The sequence below is a fragment of the Arachis hypogaea genome, chromosome 16 (genome assembly GCF_003086295.3).
Source record: "Arachis hypogaea cultivar Tifrunner chromosome 16, arahy.Tifrunner.gnm2.J5K5, whole genome shotgun sequence".
NCBI classification, from domain to species: domain Eukaryota; kingdom Viridiplantae; phylum Streptophyta; class Magnoliopsida; order Fabales; family Fabaceae; genus Arachis; species Arachis hypogaea.
In genome coordinates this window covers 144,601,096-144,622,838 of record NC_092051.1, presented here as the reverse complement: position 1 = coordinate 144,622,838, position 21,743 = coordinate 144,601,096, and the positions used below count along the sequence as shown (strand labels likewise).

General features: G+C 33.5%; 1 protein-coding gene, 1 long non-coding RNA gene and 1 other non-coding gene across 4 annotated transcripts; 1 reads left to right on the top strand and 2 right to left on the bottom strand.

The window, feature by feature from the left end:
- Positions 1-302: 302 nt before the first annotated feature.
- LOC112698304 (uncharacterized) lies at positions 303-3,627 on the bottom strand. Its single transcript, XR_003151486.3, has 4 exons — positions 3,313-3,627; positions 2,871-2,929; positions 1,502-1,690; positions 303-610 (listed from the first exon to the last, which is right to left on the bottom strand). It is a non-coding gene; the product is annotated as an uncharacterized lncRNA (long non-coding RNA).
- A 9,413-nt stretch (positions 3,628-13,040) lies between these two features.
- LOC112697500 (uncharacterized) lies at positions 13,041-17,810 on the bottom strand. The gene is made up of 2 exons (XM_025750701.3): positions 17,379-17,810; positions 13,041-15,899 (listed from the first exon to the last, which is right to left on the bottom strand). Exon 2 carries the CDS (start codon positions 15,636-15,638, stop codon positions 14,025-14,027), a length of 1,614 nt encoding a protein of 537 aa, XP_025606486.1. The 5' UTR covers positions 15,639-15,899; positions 17,379-17,810; the 3' UTR covers positions 13,041-14,024.
- Positions 17,811-19,094: 1,284 nt separating this feature from the next.
- On the top strand, positions 19,095-21,144 carry LOC112697499 (uncharacterized). Of its 2 annotated transcripts, XR_003151248.3 has the most exons (3): positions 19,095-19,423; positions 19,582-19,746; positions 20,212-21,144. It is a non-coding gene; the product is annotated as an uncharacterized protein (transcript). The 2 variants fall into 2 exon arrangements; XR_011874642.1 differs by lacking the exon at positions 20,212-21,144 and having other exon boundaries at positions 19,111-19,423; positions 19,582-19,943.
- Positions 21,145-21,743: the final 599 nt, after the last annotated feature.

Below are 21,743 nucleotides of genomic sequence, written 5' to 3'. Positions count from 1 at the left end.
TTACATATATTAAAAATTTAAATGCTAGACTATATTTACTTAATTAATAGAATTATACGAATAATAATTATATCAATTAAATAATAATAATACTATATTTTTATTATTTGTTTTACTTATGGCATATTTAGTTACTAAAATTTGTGTGCTATTTGTGACTTATCAATATATATAAACTACATTGTTTGTACATAATAGTTTTAAATTTGATATTTACTTTTGTTAATAATTTTGTCAAAAGATTTAAATTAATTATATATTTTCTTGTGCTAATAAAATAAAGCAAAGTAAATAATTACTAATTTTTTTTGTCAGCATAAAAATAATATAATTTTAATTTATTGTCAATATAAAAATAATTTTACACATACATTCAGATCAATATCACCCCAATCTTGACAAACATATAATCCTGTTGTAGTAACTCATGTCAATGATGTCACAATAAAGCCATGTGTCCCAATTCAATGTGGATACAAGAAACCTTAAATGTGTCCTTCTATTTATTTTACCAGGTTCACTTAGCGCAGCTGAGACAACTTCTTTAATGTGCAGCTGAACCTCAATCAAGCCCAAGTGAATTGTTAAAGTCAGTTCTTTGATCCGTTATCTGACAAACAAAAACTTGCATGAATAAAGATGGTAATGCCAATAAAAAGCAATTTTAATATCTACAATGAGTGTATAACCAAAAATATATGTTCCTTATGAACTTTTTTGTTTTCAATAAAACTTAAGGAACTATATATTCTAATCAAATAAGTAAGTGACAATCTTAACATAAACAATATGGAAGAAATAAAATCAAATCAATGCAGATTACACATATAAGCTTAATATATGAGGGAGTAGTTACTTTAAAAGCATATATGTATTTCTTGTATTGGAGAATTTGCATACTTCCTTAAAAAATTACAACCTGTAAAAGCAAATCTTTCAATAAAATAGCATATGCAAGAGGGGTCACATATATCTTAATTGATTTCAAAAGGAAATATTAAAAAGAAAAAAAAATAAAAGACGACTACAAAATTCTGACTATACTTAAACTGTCGCTAGCAGTGCAATCAGAAATAAGTAAGCAAAAATATGAAGAAATTCAAGGCATAGAATATGAGTTATGTGCATTCATAAATTATGCATCTTTAGAAACTCATGATTTTGTCAAATTCCAAAAGCATAATCAAAAGTTTTAGCTAAAATAGGGTAACAAAAAGTCAATGCAAATTACAAGCATTTGAAAGAGAATTTAAGAAAGTGAGACTTAAATTTCATTTCTCTCATAATCCATCATAACTCTTCTAATTACTATTTAAATTATTTTAACTTATAGCTAATTAGTCTACTAATGATTTTATGATCAAATTATACATTTTTCATGCCTAAACTTCAATAATAAAACTCAAACTTGTAAAATTTTATTCGTAGAATCATAAATTTGATTGATTTTGAACCTAAACTTGTATAGTTGAGAATTTTTATAACTTCTGTATGAGATTACCTTAATTGAAAAATTTTCATGAGCACCAATGGAGGCAAGAAGTTTGTGCCATGAAGACTTCTTATGAACCAAATGTGTTGCCTCAACACTTTGTCCCGAGAGCCCAAGTGTAACGGGTATAGTGCATTGCATGTCTCCCACTTCAACCCTCCATGTCTCCTTCACTACGCGTTTGGTTAGTGGGTGTGTCTACCCAAAATATAGATACGAAAGCACACACGTTCTTCGTTTGGTTAGTAAGACACAAAATTCTGATAGACACGAGAAGACATAAAGGCACACAAAAGACACACAAAATTTGTGTATAGCAAGGAGGGGTGGAACATTAAACTTGAGACATAGACACACTATTTTTAACATTTAATTTTCATAATTACCCTTCAACTTCTTCTAAAATATAGAGAGTTCAACCTCTCATCTTCTCTTCTTGTCACTCCGACCACCACCGCCTCCTCCAGTCGTAGCACTAGTCTACCGTCGGGTTTCTTCCTCCTTTCCTTCCACCCAAATCATTGCTGCCTCTCTTCCTCCTTTCCTTCCACCGCCTCTCTTCCACCCAGACCACCGCCTTTCCTCCCTTTTCTCCTCCCTCACTTTTTTTGTCTCTTCACAGTTGTCTTTTCGCCGTTACCTTTTGCAGTTGTTGCCTTTGCTTCACTTCTCGTCGACGATCCAAATCTGTGTACTATTCTCTCGTCTTTCACCATCTTTTCAGATCCATTCTCCGTTCTTCCGCGCACTGTATTTCTAGATCCGTGCTTTGTTATCATGTTCCAGATTTGTTCTCCCTTCTTGCACTATTTTTTTGTATAATTTAATTTTTTATTTTTTTGAATTTTTGTTAAATTTTGTTAAAATATTTTTGTTTTAATTTTATTAGATTGAATTTTTTGTTGATATTTGTTGGATTAAATTTGTTTTAGTTTTAGATTATTATTGGTAGTTATTTTTTGTTGAGATGGTGGCTGATTGTTAATAGTGGTAGTTTGGTTGAGATAGTGGTTATGTAGTGGTGGTCCTGATAACAGTTTGCAATAAGGGTAATATTGAAATTTAACAAGATTGTGATTTGTGTCTTCTATTTTATATTTGTATATCAAACAAGTTTAAAAAATTTGTGTCTTGTTGTATCTGTGTCTTCAGTGTCTATGTCTCTGTGTCTATGTATTAAAGGATACACAAAACAAATGCAGCCTATTTGAACACATTAACAAAGAAACAAAATTACAAACAGGTGGTGAGCAAAATGCAAAAAGGAAAAAGCTGCCAAGCTCTGAAGGTATCCAACATCATAAAAAGAAGAATTCAAACCAAATTTATAAAAATTAGAGAGAAATGAAAGATGGATATTGATAAAATATGAGTGTACCAATTGCTTGAGTTGGAGAGCAGCATGAACAATGCCCTTATCTCATAATCGTTATAAACCTGAAACATCCTTGGAATTATTATTTTCAAAACTTTGACAAACAAAAATACAAAATTAAGTTTGGACAAAGTTTATCAGGAGGGTATTTAACCAATTCTCTTTATGCAAATATTTCATATACTCCTAGAGGAATTTTCACTTATAACAGAAAGCACAATCCCTTTCTTCTTCCCCCTTTTATCATTAACTTACTCTCAAAATTCACTTTACAATCCACTAAAACCGTGAAAAACAACCCCAGATACGTGTGTTTATTTCCTCCAACGAAAGAAAGAAAATTAGCATGGTGACATACAGAACATTCATTAAAGATTAGGGGTTGTCGTTGTAGGCTTCCCCAATTCCTAGCTCAAACATTCATGCAGCAAAAAACTACACTAACCTCGTGGATCTGAATCACTGGATCAGGTGGATAGAAAGCACAGCAGAGAGATATTGATATGAGTGTCCTGAGATTCAATCTTCCTCCGTCACAGCAAGTAGCCGAAAATACCCCTCCCTTGTAGCTCAGTCGAAGCAATTTCTCCCTATTTCTAAACAATTTCCTAAAACAAAGCTTTTTAAATAAATTAATATTTATAAATCAATTCCTACAACTTTTTTATTTTATAAAACCTTTCAGATCTTCAGAGGACCACATTATTCTTTTTTTATAGTAGAATCAGCCTTGTTTTCCTCACACAAAAATGATATGTGCATCAAATTGATCAATTAACTAGTTAATAAATAAATAAATAAACCCATAATAATAATAATAGGAAAAGTATAGGTGAATAATACTTCTAGTGAACAATATGAATAATTGGGTTACAAATGCAAATTACTCATAAATTTAATTAATGATGTAATTAATTTAATTATAATAATAACTATTTTTCAAATTTTAAAAAATAAGATTTTTGAGTAGAGAACAGTTACCCGTTTCCTATCCTCTCAAACCATATCTCCTCCCTTTCTTGGTGGTCCTTCCCAACAACGAAGCTAGCCTTCCCCGCCCACTCACGACCGACGCTGCCTCCCCCTGTTCTAACGTCCGGTCAGCCCCCCAAGCAGAGAAATTTTTTTCACCATACCCCACAACCAGCGCACCGTGCAGCCCGCCGTAGGTCTCCGCGATCACGCACTGTGCAGCCCCTGCAGCCCAAGGCCTCCACCATTGCAGCCTCGTCGTTACCAACTGATCCGATGTAATACACGGAAAAGTTGCGGCTCCTGTTTCATACGTACGTGACTTCTCACAGCCATTTTAATGGAGCATAATTTCATTAAATTGAGTTGTCTCGCACCAGATTCTTTCACCGGTGGCATTACCATGCATTCGATTGACAACCTGTTCAATTCGTTCGACGAGGAAAGTGAACAATTGGACAAGGTAAACAATGTATCTTGTTTCTTTCAGACGTATGTTTATTTTCATATAAATTAAATGGTTATTAAAAGATCAACATTCTTAATTCATGATGATATTTTGTTACAAAAGGAACAATTTGGATGGTGTTCTTGTCCGTTCATGTAGTAATTAGTTAAAGTGTAATATATAAGTGGATGATCCCGTAAAAAAAATTAGTTTCAATTTTTTCTACCTAAAAAGAAAAAATAATTACATTTTTAGAATGGTGGGATGTCATAATACAATGTACTGGTTAGTTGTTACTACTTACTAGCTACAGATTGGGTTCTTGTTAAGTTTTTATAACTAGTTACAATGAACCATGGTTCAAGTTCTAAAGAAGATGAAGATGGAAGTTTATTTACTGGAGATGATAAGTTGTTACAATACCTTTTTAATAGGTTACCCTGAGATGTTTATGTATAGTGTTAAATAAGAAAATTTTGTCCATGGTTGCGGCTAAAATGGTAAGAATCCCATCTGTATGCTATCATACCATGCATGCACTAACAAATGTGGATAAATATGTAAGAAAATTATAGGAGCTAATAACGAGACTTTTTCCATGATAGTAGAAGACTCTCTTTTAGTTTGTGTAGTGATATTTTATATGTGGTAGATTTATGCATTTTCTATATAAATAATTAATATAAAACTAACTGGTTAGGTGCCACTTTGTATGAGTATAGTCTCATTGTTCTGATTTCGTTTAAATTCATGTATATTAATAAATTTTAAGATCATATTTTTTGATATAGTATTAATAAAATCTATTTAGTCAATATTTTATTATAGTATCTATTTACGTTGTGTATGATTGATTGTAGGCCATAGAATGTACGGAAATTACTGAGTTGGGATGTGATGACACAGAACTTGTTGATGAGGTTTGGACTCAAGTTTATTGTTGTTTTTTCATTAACCGCATGTTTGAATTGACCATTAATCATCGTGTTCATCAAATGATGTCTATTTTGAACTGATTCGCAGTTACCGGATCATAGTTGCATTGCTGAAGATGAAATACCAAGAATTGAGATGCGGTTTGAGCATTTGAAGTTGGCCTAGGATTTTTATGCGACCTACGCAAAGAAAGTTGGCTTCATAAGTAAGATACGTGCCACAAATTTTGACAGGATGACAAAGCAACCAATCAACCAATCTATTCATTGCAATCGGGAGGGTTTCCGGGGGTCTTATGTCAAAGCACCCACACGAAAGAACACAATTGCAGGTGTGGGGTGCAGAGCAAGAATATATGCAAAGTTTGACAGGAAAAAGCATGATTGGGTCTTGTTGAAGGTTGAACTAAATCACTCACACCCGTATTTAACTAAAAAGGCGGTGCACTACCATGAGAACAGGGAGTTAACAATGCATGCGAAGTGCATCATTGAGGTTAATGATGAGGCGGGTATTCGATCCAACAAGACCTTTCTAGCATTATCCAATGAAGTTGGTGGGCCTTCGAACTTGGGCTTCTCAGAGAAGGACGTCAGGAATTACATTTTATCAAGACTCCGATCCACAAATGTCAACGCAGATGTCAAGGAGATGCTGAATTACTTTATGCGAATGAAGGAGTTAAATTCGAACTACTTTTATGCAGTGAATGTAGATGACGATTATAAGTTTACGAGTGTAGTTTGGGTGGATGAAAGGTGTATGGCGTCTTATGAATACTGACTTACGTAGTGCAGTTAACTTGCAAATTCAAGACAACGCACTATTTATTTCGATCTGGTGTGTCAAAAGGACTATTCATACTAACATACTCACTGTTTTTAAAGTCTAAAGCTGGGTTATTTAGAATGTTCCCAAATATTTATTGCGATGGTAGTCAAATATGCTGATCAACAGGTAAATAGAGTCTTTACATAGTCAAACTCAACGCCAAAACTATTTTCATTTAGATCCTATCCAATCAAATGCATCAAATGCAAGTAGACATGTGAGAAAAAAGTAAAATACACTTTCAGCTAAGACTAGAAAAATATAAATTGATTCCAAATTATACTTACAATTTTTTCCTTAAATAAATAAGCAGGATACCAATTCAAACCTATCTCTTCAAAATCAAATATGCATGATCAGAGAATTGAACAATTATTCAAATGTGACACCCTTTTAAGTTAGGTATTAGAAGGAAAAAAAGTTAACATCCTCAACCAAATTTCAAACAACTGTGCAAAAAATTAAACCATCCGTTTATGTATAGAAATGACCATCCGACTTAGAGAGATTAAACAACTCACAAAGCAACAAATTTAAAGCACATGCTTCACACCAATTGCTGACTTATTAATACTCGGTTACAAAACAAACCCAAAACAGTCAACCATTAAAAATCAAGACGCGAAAAATCGGATCCTCAACAACATGTACGGATCATTATTCTTTTTAGTTTCCTTATGTTAACAAACACTAGAAGAAGTCAAACAGGCCCAGAAATTCCCACAAGCAGCAAAATCCTTCTATGCAACCATAACATAAAAATTACTATGAACATCTAAACCTTGAAGAAATGGCTATCGGGGGACTAAGCTTCAATAGAGGCAAGCAAACACACACCACGGTTGCTCTGGTTTTATCCGAGGAAGACTCCAAGCGGCGCGGACATACAGGGGATCCAACCTCGGGAGATGGCTGTTAAAAGACAACGCGGGTGGCGGCTGGGCGACTTCCACGCGACGGCGACAGGGGGTTTACCTGCTGCTGCTCGTCTTCACAATGGAGACACCCGGGGGATAGTCGGTTCGGCGAGGGACGGGATGGACGACAGGATGCAGTAGAGAAGAAGCGCCGGATGTGGGAATGTCCTCTTTTGTCAATGCTGTTTCAATTGGGGGTAGGGGAAGACTACTACTTTCTGAATGCTGTTTGAATAGTGAAAAAGAGAAAAAGTTTTTACTGCTAGGTCAAAAAAAGGGAGGAGTGGGTGGGATGACTATGATGTTAGTAATTAAGATGATTAAAATTAGGATTTGGGAGAGGAAGTATATACAGGTATACTGTGTTAATAATCTAATTAGACTAATTTTTAGAATCCATTGTTTATATTATTCAACAAGATCATTGTCTACCTAGTATTTCCCATAATAATAAGTACTATACTAGTAGCTAGCCAGTACACACATAGTAGTGTTAGAGCGTGGTGTGTGTAACGTACCGTACGTTGAAGTAACAATGGTGAAGCTTTTTTATTTGTCCGCGCTAGCCGCCTAGCAACGCTTCAATAATTACATATATAATGTTTTTCTTTTTTTTTTATTCTATGCATGTATCTCCTGTGTCCCTCCAAATCGAGAGAAATGGAGAATGCATGGCTACTTCAACTCACAGGAGATAACCTCCGATGAAAAAGCCTGCTACATACTCCTGTGGTCCCTTTCGCTAGACGACAAATTTAACATCTATGTTACCACTCAAATATATAACTATGTTCATGTTATTCTTAAACTTGCAGATACCAGCAATAATTACAAGTTGGATTTTTTTTTTTGAAACAAAAAGTTTAACACAATAAGGTGGAATATCAACAGAAAAGTATTAAATAGATAAAATAAACTAATTCTTAATCTTCTTCGGTAAAAGCCATCAACAACCAAAAGATCAAATATCACTCCACTCTTTGTAATTTTTAATCGATCTGTTGACTACTCCTGTAAGGTCCGTTTCTTAATTCCTAAAGATTCTGTCATTCTGTTTTACCTAAGTCCTCCAAATGATAACAATAAAATCAAACTCACCAACATTCTATCAAATCGACTGCAAGATTGACTCCTGAAGCACGCAAACTTATGGTCATTCAGCTTTATATCCACCAGTTTCATATTGCTCTTAACACACTAGCGCTTTTCCTTTCTTCTAACTGCACAACCTCATTGAAGACACCTATGTAGCAAAGAGGAACTTGACATATTCTCGATAAAAAAAACTCAACTCTTCCCACATAGCAAGCTCCTTTTCCCTTGTATACGCACTATACACCAAGCAAACCACACAAATGAAAATTATTGTTTGTCAATTCCCCTTGTAAACACAACCATCTCTCCTCTTTGTGACAATTACTCAACTTAAATATCATATCATCCCTCCATTATTAATAAACCTATAGAAGCACCTTCCGATCCCACAAATTCCAAATCCATCGCATCATTTTGCACTACATCAAACTTAGTAATCACCTCATTCTTTATCTCTATCAATTCTAACATATTCACATTATTTTTACGCTTAAATATTTACCATTTTCCACTTTCCAACACCCCCTAAAACCCTCATATTCCACGAACTAAGATTATTTAAAAACTTTATTATGCACCTTATTCCGGTTTTTGGGGCGGCTCCTTCCTGCTTTCTCTTTCTGTTTTGCTTGTCTTCTTTTTGTACCAATACTTCATTCTGAGGTCGAAGAATAGCCATAATGTCTCCATCCTTGTCATATAAAACAGCTCCTGATTTGCCTGCCAGATCTTAAGCAGCTCCATTTTTAGCCATATTTTTATCCCAACTTTCTCTGTGCTCATCTTGATTAGTTTCACTATTTACATCCTGCTCTGAGCCCTCTGAATCTTCCAAATTATTTACAGCCCCTTCATCTTCCAATCCAGTTTCATCCACCACTGTATTCTCATCCTCTAAATTTGAATTTTGCGCTGCATCAATCCTCATCAGACATATGCCAATATGTTACTTACCACTCCCGTTCAAACTAATATGGATTTCATTAACTATACTTGGTGAAATATTTTCTTCTGCTGTACTGTTCGAACAATTACAAGTTGAATTGTTGAGCATTAAATTGATCAATTAATAAATAAATAAATAAACCCATAATAATAATAATAATTAGGTATAGGATAAATATTTTAAGATTGATTAAAAGCATTTTTAAAATGATACAATCATTAAGTATAGAATCATTTTGAAAAATAATATTAACACAAATTTTTATGTACATCTTTTTCTTAAATTCTTTCTTATAGTATACAAGACAATTGTTTTGTAATTTATATTTTTCATTTTTTATCAATTATTTTTAACACAAAACACAAAAGATTTTCTATATAGCATAACTCGATCCCATTATAATATGTTTAATATGAAAGTCATTAAAATTTCACTCTCTCTTTCAATTTGTTATCCTCTTTATGACTTTGGCGATTTAAAATTCCAGTTTTACATCTTGAAATAAAAAATAGAGTAATTATTCATATCAGTCTTTGAAAATTTACATCTTAAAATAAAAAATAGAGTAATTATTTAGATCAGTCTTTGAAAATTTTAAGTCGAATATTTTAGTCTTTTAAATTTTAAAATACATAAAATAATTCTTAACGTTTATTTTTGTCAAACAATACAGTCTCTTTCCGTTAGTCATTAATAGTAACTATTGATGTGAAACGTTAACTTACATATATGACCGTTAAATATCTATGTATGTATTTTGAACAAATAAATTTCTAAATTGAAGTACAAAATAGTCTTCAAAGAATTTTAAAAAAATCAAAACAGTCCTAAAAATTTTAAAAAATTTCAAAATAGTACTTTTGAATTATTTATATATAATTATTTATAAATTAATAAATTTTAATTTCTAACATTTTCGATTTATTTATCTCAAATTTAATTATTTATATATAAAATTTTTCTATGTATTTTCAAAATAAATTATAAATTAATTTTGAAAAGGCATATTTTTTCAAAAAAAATTATTTTTAAAATAAATAAACCAATATTTATTTTTGACCATGCAAGATATTAATTTAATGTAATTTATAAGTGTCATATTCTATGATCATTTTTTAATGATAAAGAAGAGAATGAATATTATTGTTTAAAGAGATAGGAGAACTTTCATTTAACATAAAATTTTACATATAAACAATTAAAAGTATTTGTACAAATGCTTATGAATGCAACATTTTGGAACTTGCATGCAATATGAACCAATTCATATATAAAGTCAAATTTGTAAGTGTTGATCAACTACAAGATGAATGTAAATGATTTACAAAATTTCAATGTGAAACTCCTCGTACTTTGCAATACTTGAAAGAAAAAATGTCTTAACAAATCCTAAGTATTCTGTTCATATTCTTTAAAAAGTTTTAGAATTTAGTTGTTGTAATGTTGTACAAAATATGCTTGGTGTTAAAGCTGTTAGTGCTACCACAGTTAGCAATTATGCTAAAAAAAATATATTTTTTTCACATAGGAATATTTTTCGAAGTTTATTTAGTGTCAATATCTTAGGCGGTTAGGTATATAAATAATGACCTTCATAATTTAATAGCCTCTTAAATTTAGTTGTTATTATTATGGTTTCTACGACACTTCAATATAGGTATCATATGTTAATGATTAAATAATGTCATTTCTTATGACATTTTAGTGTTAATAAATAAAATTATATTTTAGTATATATTTTATTAATTTTTGTACTCTTTATTTATTGTATATTTTTAATAATATTTTATTTTTCATTAACAAAAATATTATAAGGCGATGACTTTTGACAAAGATTAAAAATATTCAAAGAGACTATTTCGGAATTTTTGAAAATTTTTAGGAATTATTTTGAGGTTTTTTTTAATTTTTTGAGATTGTTTTGTACTTTACTATTGGGACTGATTTGTCCAGAATGCATATGTAAACACTTAACAGTCACGTGTGCGAGTTAACATTCCACATCAGCTGTCAGTAGGGCTAGACGTGAGTAGGGGTGACAAACGGGTCTAAATCCGCTGGGTCGGCTCACATAACCCGCCGGGTCGGCTCACATAACCCGCCAAAAAAGCGGGTCGTGATGAAAAATTGGGACAGTCAAATAGCAAAAGCTCACCTAATCTGCACCACTTAAAGTGCGGGCTTGACGGGGCGGGCGGGACGGACTTTGCCTCTGGATTTAGTGTTTTTTGGCAAGGGTGTAGTTTTACAATTTTTGGGCCAAAATCCAACTTTCTCACACGCAACTTACAAGAGAATAAAGATGAAAATTAAGTGTTTTGGATTATGTTCATTTTGTTTTGACGAGAATATTTATAATTATGTTTTGAATTATGTTTATTTTGCTTTGGAGACAATATTTATAATTATGTTTTGGATGAAAACTTGGTTTATAATTATGTTTATTAGATATTTATAATTACAAAGACTTTAATGTTTGTGAATATAAAAATTATCATCTTTTTATACTTTTAAAAATTATAAATTTATTAAAATGATTATATATATTATTTAATAGTTAATAGTTAAAAAAATAGGAGATTTGGCGAGTTTAGCCCGCCAGCCTGCAGTTAGGCAACGCGGGGTGGGATTTTAGGACTGCCTCACTAGGCAGGACGGGGCAGGGCGGACTTCCCCGCTTGCCACCCCTAGACGTGAGCTAAGCTAGACCAAGTTTAAACTCGACTCATGAAAATTGAGCTTGCCTTACAGTTCGACTCATTAACAATCGAGCCTATTTTTTAAACTCAAACTCGGCTCACCAAAATCTCACGAGATGGCTCGAGCTCATGAGCTGGTTCAAATAATAGGAACATAATCTATAATTTTATATCAATAAATTATAACATATATTTTAAAAATATTTAAAAATATCAATTTTATATATTGTCTATCTATCAATAAATTATAAATTTTTTATTTATATCCTACATCAAAATATATAAAAAAATAAATATAAAATTTTAAATAATTAAAGATCATATATACATATAAAATCGAATCAGCTCACGAGTTAATGAGCTGAGCTTATCCAAGTTCAACCTCGGTTCATTTAATTTATGAGCTAAATTCCAAGTTTAAACTCGGCTCATCAGCTCACAAGTTCAACTTATCAAGCTATTAATGAGTCGAATTTGAGCTAGCTCATGAACTAGCTTGACTCACTTCCAGTCCTAGCCGTCACCGTTAGTGACTAACAAAGGGAGATTATATTGTTTAACGGAAGTAAATATTGAAAACTGTTTTGTGTATTTTAAAATTTAAGCGACTAAAAATCTAAAATGTTTGATTTCAAAACTTTTAGGACTGATTTAGGTAATTACTCTTACGAAAATTATGGAATAGGAAGCATAATTCACAATGGAAGAGTGTATGAGAAGCACATGTAGCAATGGGAAACATGAACACATGTAGTTTGCGCAACAAGTAGTGGACCGTGGAAATGTGTAAGAGAAACCCATCTGCCCATATAAGAGTGCACCTAGGCTTTGGCAAAAAATGTTACCAATAGACCTTGACCCAGAAGAGAGGTCCAGACCCAAAAGAAAGAAGAGAGGTGAAAATTGCAATGATGTGATTAGAAAATCATACCATATTTCTACTCAAATAAGATGAAATAGCTGTCATTTTATCAAACTGTAATGTGATGTTTTAATACATCTACAATAAGAAAAATTAAGTATTCTTGACATTTATCTGCTATATATATATATATATATATTGGTCCTGTCTATAAAGATTTTAAATTTGATCAAAATGATCAAATTATACCTGATCTTATTTTCACATTTTCAGTCATTTTCTCTTATTTAAATCGTCTATCTCCATCATTTGTCGCGTGTGTATATATATAAGCATTATTAACGATCCTCTATGATGCACATGAATTGTGACAAGTAAAAGTGAAGCATGCAGAATTGCGAATACAGTTATACACATGGTACAGATTCATAGAAATAGAACCAAACAATAGAATGTCTTCACTAAAGTTTCACATTACTAATACTTCTCCTGTCTCTTTCTTATTTTATGGTAAAAAAGAAATTGTAATATACAGATTAAGCAAGAAGAAGAGTGTTTTAGTTGAAGGATTACAACAAAAAAAAGGAGAAAACTTTTTAAAATACAGAAGCCCAAATGTCCCAAAAAATAAAAATTAGCCGAAAGCTAAGAACAGCTCAACCACTCTAATAATATGATCAGAAAACTTTTTTTATGAACCAAGTGCAAAATTCTGTAAATAAGCATAGAAAACCAATCAAATGCACCTTCATTATGGCAAAGAGGCATAGCTTCATAGCACCTTATGCTCCTTTCATCTCCTAAAATCTCCCAAATAAATTACGAGAATGAAATTCAACATAGGGATCTAGAAGGACATCCCAATACTTACAAATGATCCTAACAAATTTCTCCAAACAACCCTGCAAGTTGCAACCTCACAGCAAAATATAGGTAACACATTATAGCACCAAGTGGAAGAACTGAAAGAATACCTTGTCCATGCCATCCAAGTGTATTAAGAATCATTTTCTTTTGTTCCAGGAATTCTCGGTCTTCGACACTCAAAAAGAAACCCCTTATAAGGCCAACAATTTAATGAAGATGCTCATGCCATATTTAGAAACACTGAGAAGCAGCTACCTAAACTATAATACCAAATCATGTTGGCTACTTGCTCACTAACTTCACCATATTTTGATAACCAACCTTCTATAAATTTGCAGAACAAGATGAATCTGCTGCTGTGACGGAACCAAATCCGATTATACACAAAATACACCAAGAAATGGTCCCCTGTCAATTGGTTAAAATTTCCAAGTTCACTAACTGGATAGTATACAATGTAGAAGCATACCTTCACAATGGATAAACTGTTTGCGGTTGAAAGATCCAAGGGAAAAAGTGCACCTTGATGTGTTTACACTGACATGGTTAAACAACAATTTCTTTAACATGCTTTTCACTGCACCTCATGAGACACTCTCCAACAATATCCTATCAAATTCAGCTGCATTCAAATTTAAATTATTTGCAACAGATTTCAGGAAGATATCCCACATGTCATCATCAGCTCCAGCGGATACGGCCAATGCAACAACCTTGTTAATTTCTTCCATCATCCCTCTTGCACAAGAAAGCCCATCAATCAATATCGTGTATGTTGATTTGTCAGGCAAACATCCACTTTCAAACATCTCCTCTAGAATCCTTATTCCCTCCTTCACGTTACCAACCTTACAAAATCCTTTAATCAACATATTATAAGTAAATGCATTAGGTACGCGACCCTTCTCCACCATATCATCCCACAACCTAGCAGCCTCACAGAGCTCCCCTCTCTCGCACATTCCGGCAATCAATGTGTTATATGTCAATAGACTTGGAACCGCACCACCCCCAAATTCATCAAGCGCCTTCCTTGCCTCAATCACCTTCCCCTTCTTACACAGCCAGTGAACAAGAGTACCCGTGACAGCATCATCGCGGCTGCAATTCATCCTCAAGAGCTTCCTCCAAACCTCACAAGCGTTCTCAACATTCCCTTCCTCGCACAACATATCAACAACCCTACAACACAGCGCCGAACTCGGCACATGATTCTTCCCAAGCATATCGTCGAGCACATTAAGTGCCTCCCCGGACTTCTTCCCCTTACAATACGCCTCAATCATAACACTATAAGTAACCTCATTAGGCTCAAGCCCATTCTCCTCCATCTCATCCATCACCTTAATTGCATCAACAAACATCCCTTGCCTACAAAACCCACTCACCAAGACAGTGTAAGTAGTTGCATCAGGTATCCACCCTTTCCCCAAAATCTCCATAAAAACCCTCTTTGCACCCCTCATGTCACCCCTCAAAGCATACCCACCTAAAACAGTAGTGTAACTAACTACATTGGGCACCACACCTATTGCAGGCATCTCATCCAAAACCCTAACCGCTGCATCTACATTGTTCCCTTTACAAAGAGCCTTCAGCAAAATATTGCAACTAACCACATTGGGCACAACCCTAAATTTGGCCATAGAATTCTTAAAAACAAAATGTGCTAAATCATAGCGCTTGCACTGAACCAGGGCATTAAGCGTGGCGTTCAGGGCCTTCGTGGAGGGTTGAATCCCAAAAGATTCGATCCTCGTGAAGGTCCTGAGTGCCAATTTTGGGCGGCCAGCAAGGCCGTACCCGCGAATAAGCGTTATAAGCGGTTGTTCGTCAGTGATATGGGAATCACAGAGGATGGCATCGATTTGGGGGAAGTGGCGGGCACGGGAGAGCTTGAGAATGATGGCGTTGAAGGGAATAGGGTGGTGGGCGAGGTGGTTGTTGTTGCTATTGGGGTGGTGGGTTAGGGCGTAGTGGAAGATTTGGAGGGAGAGATTTGGGTCGTGTTGGCGGGAAATAAGGGAGGCAAGGGTTTTAGGAGTGAGGCGGCGGGGCCAGGGGTGCACTGGGGGCGTGACGGTGAAGGACGTGAGGGTGGTGGGTGCAGGAGAGGCGGCAGCAGTGATGGCGGCAGAGGTTGCGGCAGAGGTGAAGAAGGGGTGGGAGTGATGGAGGATGTGTGTGGAACGGGACATGCCTGCAATTGGCAACTCCTTTTCCTGGTTACATATTCATAACCTGCAATTTATGGCTCATTCTAAGTTATTTTCAACAGCAGAGGCGGCAAGAGAGAGGTAGTAGTTAAAGCATGAACGCTGTCCTGCTCTGCAGGTGAAGTTGTTGCCGTGAGTGAAGGTTGGGTTTGGTGGAGACCAATGAAAACCGGACAGTCATCAAACCGCACTAGTCACTGGTTCACTAGTCTAACCGGTCTAACCGTAGTTTAACCGAAAAAACTGTTCCAGAATAAAATAATAAATAAATTATAAATAAACATCCTAAAATATCTTTCAAATTTAAAACCCTATATAAAATATCACCAACTACATGTAATTAATCATCAAAATATGCAAAAACTTGCTGCAAATTTGTTGACAATTAACATAATTATACTTCCATTAAAAATAGCTGGACTGAATTACAATGCACAAGTTAAAAATAGAGAACATTGTCTTAATGTAGCTGAGTCAAAAAGTAAAACAAAAAATGATAGTGCTGCACAACAAACACACAACAGAGCCTGAAACAAAAAGAATCCAACAGGGAGGAGGGGCAGCGAGTCGGCGGAGATCGAGAGCAGGGACAGTGCAACCAAACAATGAACAAAACAATGAAAACAGAATCTTTTTTATATAACAGAACAATCAAAACATGAATCATACAATCACTAATTGCAAATTTTTTCTTCATAAGAACAGAACAATGAAAACATGAAGCATATAATAAATCAAAAGATCACAAATTGCAAATTTTTTAATAAGAACAGAAGTTAGAACAGTGAAAATGAAGAAGATTAACAGTTTTCAACCCAATTTTAAGTTAACAAAGCTCATCACAATGATTAACAACAAAAAAAAAAAAGCAATGAAGGAACAGTGAATCAGTAACATAGGCAGTGCAAATTCAAGAAACTTTAATAAAATTTAACTACAGAAACAGACAGTAAAGCAGTAATAGAGTTATCAATTTAAAATTTATCATTAAATACAGTCAGTGAGCAAAACCAATCAACCAAGCACTGACTGGGCATTCGAAAAAAGAAAGAAGAATCTTTCATTTAAATCACAGCAAAACACAACAACACCAATAGGAACATTTAAAACGAAGCAACCAAGAAAAGATCTAAAAATCACCATTGCTGAAAACAATAATTTGATACGTGTATGCTCAAAGAATAAAAGCTAAGCTTCCAGGTAAGTGAAGAATACCCAAACCAAAGAACCTTCAATCACAGCTTAAACCAAGAACAGAAAATCACAACAAAAAGGAAAAAAATTAAAGATAACAGAACAACAACACAAGAACAATGAGCAAATTAACAAGTTCACAATAACAGTTAAAATTTAACACTAATGCAAGTGGAATCATCATGCTAATATGTTTTCTGCAAAGACGCTATTTGTGCAGCTAAAATTTCCTAATTACTAAGATCCAATTATTCTTAATTTCACATGCAATCAACTTACTAAGTTTCTAAAAGCTAGAAATTATAAAACCAACCAGAAATATGGTTAAAGCATTCTATCAAACATGTTGAGTGCGGTAAAATTAAAACGAAATAAGAGAACTCAAAGGATAGAGAAGAGAACATAACAATTGTATAATCTATGAAAAAAATCCAAACCACTACCAAATCAAATAGTTACTTATTGTAATAGAAATCAGAAGTTGCAGAGTTTGAAGCAGAGTATTGGTGGCGGGTTTAGGGAACTCACGGCGGCGACAAAAGAGAGCAGTTCGACGGCTAGGTGGAGCGCGCGGGTTGGTCGCAGAGCAACGAGGTTTCCAGACGAACGCGAATGCGAACTCGAACGGTGAACGGCGAGTGAACGCGAACGGTGAACGCCGAGCGAACGTGAACGGCGAAGAAACCGAAGGAATACGGCGGCTGAACGAAGAGACGAACGTGAACGGCGAAGAAACGGCGGCGGAAGCGCGGCTGAGCAGACAAAGACGACGGACGCCGAGCTCAAGGAAGCAGCTGCAATCGATGACAGCGAACAGGGGTTGAAGGCTTGGAGCACCACGGAAGCTAGATAGACGGACGGACGGCGAACTTAATGGACGGCGGCAATATGCCACTCCTTGCGGCGGTGGTGTAGGCTTAGTTTTTGTGATTTTTCATTTTTGTGATTATGAAAGAAGGGAAGGGTGAAAGGGGGAAAGAAACGAATGAGTAGCTTCGCTTTTGGGTAAACCGGCCGGGTCTCGGTTCGGTCCGACCGGATGCCGATTTAGCGGTTCTTCAACAATTTTCTGATCATCAGTTTTACATGCCTGACCGGATTCTTAATGTTGCCCGTTCATGATTGGACCGGTCTAATAGCATGTTCAGTCCAATTTTCACAATCATGTTATTGATAGAATATTTTAAATATTTTTTATTTAAAACATAAATTCATTAAAAACTGAAATTCTTTATTTTTCTAAATTTAATTTATTATCTTAACATATACCTTTAAGTAAGACTGAAAATGAGTTAAACTAGATTAAACTCACACACGACTTACAAAAATTAAGTTCAGTTTACGGCTTAACTCATTAATAATTGAGCCTATTTTTAAGTTTAAATTTGGCACACCGAAAATTCATGAGCTAATTCGAGCTCATGAGGTAGCTTAAATAATAGATACATAATCTATAATTTTATATATTGTGTATTTATTAATTATAATTTTTTTTATCTCTTATATTAAAATCATATAAAAATTAATTATACAATTTTAAATAAAAATATTAATATATATAAAATTATATATTACTATTTTATATGTATATATATAATATCAAAAGCTATAAACTAAATGTATATAGGAGATATATATAATCGAGTCAGCTTATCTAAATTTAAACTCAACTCATTTAATTGAACTCAATTCCAAACTCAAGCTCGATTAATCAGCTTATGAACTCAGTTTATCAACTATTAACAAGTCAAGTTTGAGCTAGCTTGACTCACTTTTAACCCCACCCTTTAATAAATTATTTTTTATTAATTAAATTATATTTTTATCAAAATATTTTTAAAAATTTAATAATTAAATTATCTTTTTTTAAGATACTATTCAATAATTTTTGAATTATTAAATTATAATTTTACTAATATTTTCGTTAACAATTATATTTATATTTTACTATTAATTTTTTGATATTAATATATATTATTTTAATATTAACTAAAAATATTTTGGTAAAATTATCTTTTGATATATATATATATATATTTATTTAATTATTATACATATTAATAGTAGTAAAATTTTTTATATTTAATATTAAAATAATATATATTGATATCAAAAAATTAATAACAAAATATAAAAATAATTGTTAACACAAATTTTGATAAAATTACAATTTAATAATTAAAAAATTATTGAAGAGTTTCTTAAAAAAATAATTTAATTGTTAAATTTTTTTAAAAAAATTTTGGTAAAAATATAATTTAACAATGGAAATCAAATCATTGATACCTTGCTGAGAGGTTTGAGCAAGGAACAAGTTTGGAGTGATGTTGGTTGTGCATCAGTACATATCACAGGGTTTGAAGGGCATACTGAGGAGACTTTGAAATCGTTGACTAATGCTAGTGCTTATTGTAAGGCAGAGAGTGGTTGGCACAAGGAAGATGAAATCCTTGATGACAGTTGGGTTCAGCAAAGTAGAAAGAAAGGGCCAGCTATCTCGCATCTCGATGGATTGAATTGGGAGGTTCTTGTTGTCAATGATTCGGTTGTCAGTGCCATTTTTCTACCTGGTGGTAAGATTGTTGTATACACCGGATTGTTAGAGCATTTTAAGAGTGATGCTGAGATTGCCACTATAATTGTGCTTTGTTTTTTCAGTTTAGGGTTTAGGGTTTATTAATTCGTCTGAAAGATCTCTGTGCTGATTTGTCTGTGTTTTCTTCTTAATTAGGTTGGCCATGCTGTGGCCAGTCACATCGCTGAAGGTTTGACGAAGACCTTGTGGTTTGCTATCCTGCACTTGATTCTTTTTCAATTTGCCTCCCGTGATATGGTGATCGTCAACACAATGGCTTCTGTTTTCTTGAGGCTAACATTCTCTCGACAGTATAACTTGGTTCATGTCTTTCTAATAAGTCAATTTCCTCTGTGGTTCTTTGATTACACTTGTTGCATTTTACTTAACATCATGTTTGCTATCACTGTCAAAATAGTGTAGAATGCTGTTGTGGATAAGAACTCCATTTCATTTACCATATGCTTTACCATACTTTCAATTAAGTGAATGATAGTTGATATCTTTTTTGAATAAAATTTCTGAGCTAGATGGAATTTAATAATTCATTTGAAACTGTGGTGTTGTGATACAGTAATCAAATTTTGACATGTCTTTTCTCAGACATCCTCAATTGTAGTACCGTTGAGACATTATTGTGTGCCATCTATCAGCATGTCAATGTTGTTTTAAATTTCGGATTATGCTTAAATAATCATCTACATGCTGCTTGTACTTGTTTCTCTTGGTAGATATTGTGGAAACTTTTTCTTCCTTCAATCTTTCATAACTAAATCCTGTTTTCAGGATGGAAATGGAAGCTGATTATATTGGCCTGCTCTTAATTGCTTCCGCTGGATATGATCCACGGGTGGTGCCCAGTGTATCAGAAACTGGGAGAAGTCAACGGTGACTCGGCAGAGGTGTGTTTGTTTGAGGTGAAAATGGGAGGAAAGAAAAGGAAGGGAAAGAAATTAGAAGGAAAATAGTTATTTTCCTTTGTTTGGTTGAGGAGAGAAATGGGAGAGGAAGGACAATGAATGGAAAAATATTGGTGGGACCCACCAATTTTCTTTCCCTCCAACAATGGAAAGAAAATAGAGAGAAAACTATTTATCTCTCTCTACTTCCAATATTACCCCTTTACCTTTTTCAATATATTTTATAATATAAGGGTAAACTTGTCTTTTTATACTATTTCTTTCCTTCTTATTTTCCTTTCATCCAAACACATCTAAAGAAAATAAAAATCCACTCAATTTCTTTCCTTTCCTTTCTTTCCTTTCTATTTCTTTCCTCTCTATTTCTTTCCTTCCAACCAAACATATTGGAATATTTCTCCACTCATCCAACTGGAAGAAAGAGAGCAGGGTTGCTCTCCCAGGCCAAAATAATGGAAGAAGCATCCACTATATACAAGAATGCTAGGTCTGGAAGAATTATTGAAGGATTTCTTTAGACCAGCAGAACTTATATTGCCCACACCAGAATCAACAAAGAACCTGTAGATCAAACTTAAAAGAATTCCGTTTTAGCCAAAAAGAAAAGCTAGAGAATTTTCTGTATGATGAAATTTTCAACAATTTAGTTTCATAGATAGATATTATGTATAGTGTTAATTGTACAGCGTTTCAAAGAAAATTAATGATTAGATCATCTGATGTAACATCTCAAAGGTAATTTCTAAGGTAGAAGTGACTATTTTTTCATTGCTCAATACATGTTATTGCAACAACCAAATCAAGTGTATGCTTGCTACTATGCTCATATAAAAGGTTAAAAAAGTATTGTTGAATGTATTTTTTAGGAGTTTGCTCGTGATGGATTAGGTTGGAAGGCTTTTTGATTGCGTTAAACTGTTGAGAGATGGAGAAAAGGTGGTGCTGCTTTGATATAGTGAAAAGCTGTTTAGTCAATTGAACCTCAAGTTTATGACTATGCATGCAAGGTTGATATTCTTATTGAGCCAGGTTCTTTGAGTGAAAATCATGCTTACAAAGGATTATATGATGGTATTGATGTTGACAGTGGAGATGATGGTATTGATGTTAGGATTATGCGGGGTAATTTTGGAACTAAACTAATTTTGACCATAAAAAAAATTGACAAAAGTGTAAAATTAGAAGTTATTTCAAAATATAAAATATCCTTTAATCTTTTTAAGAGTTTTTGAAAATAGTATATTATAATTCTCAAAAATACTATTTACACACTAAAATTAACTATTAAAATTAGTCACAATATAAATTTTTTAAATTAATTTTTTTTATATTGATTTTGAAATTCAAAAAATTAGAATAATAATTTTTTTTATAACGAACTTATTTTTTAACTAATTC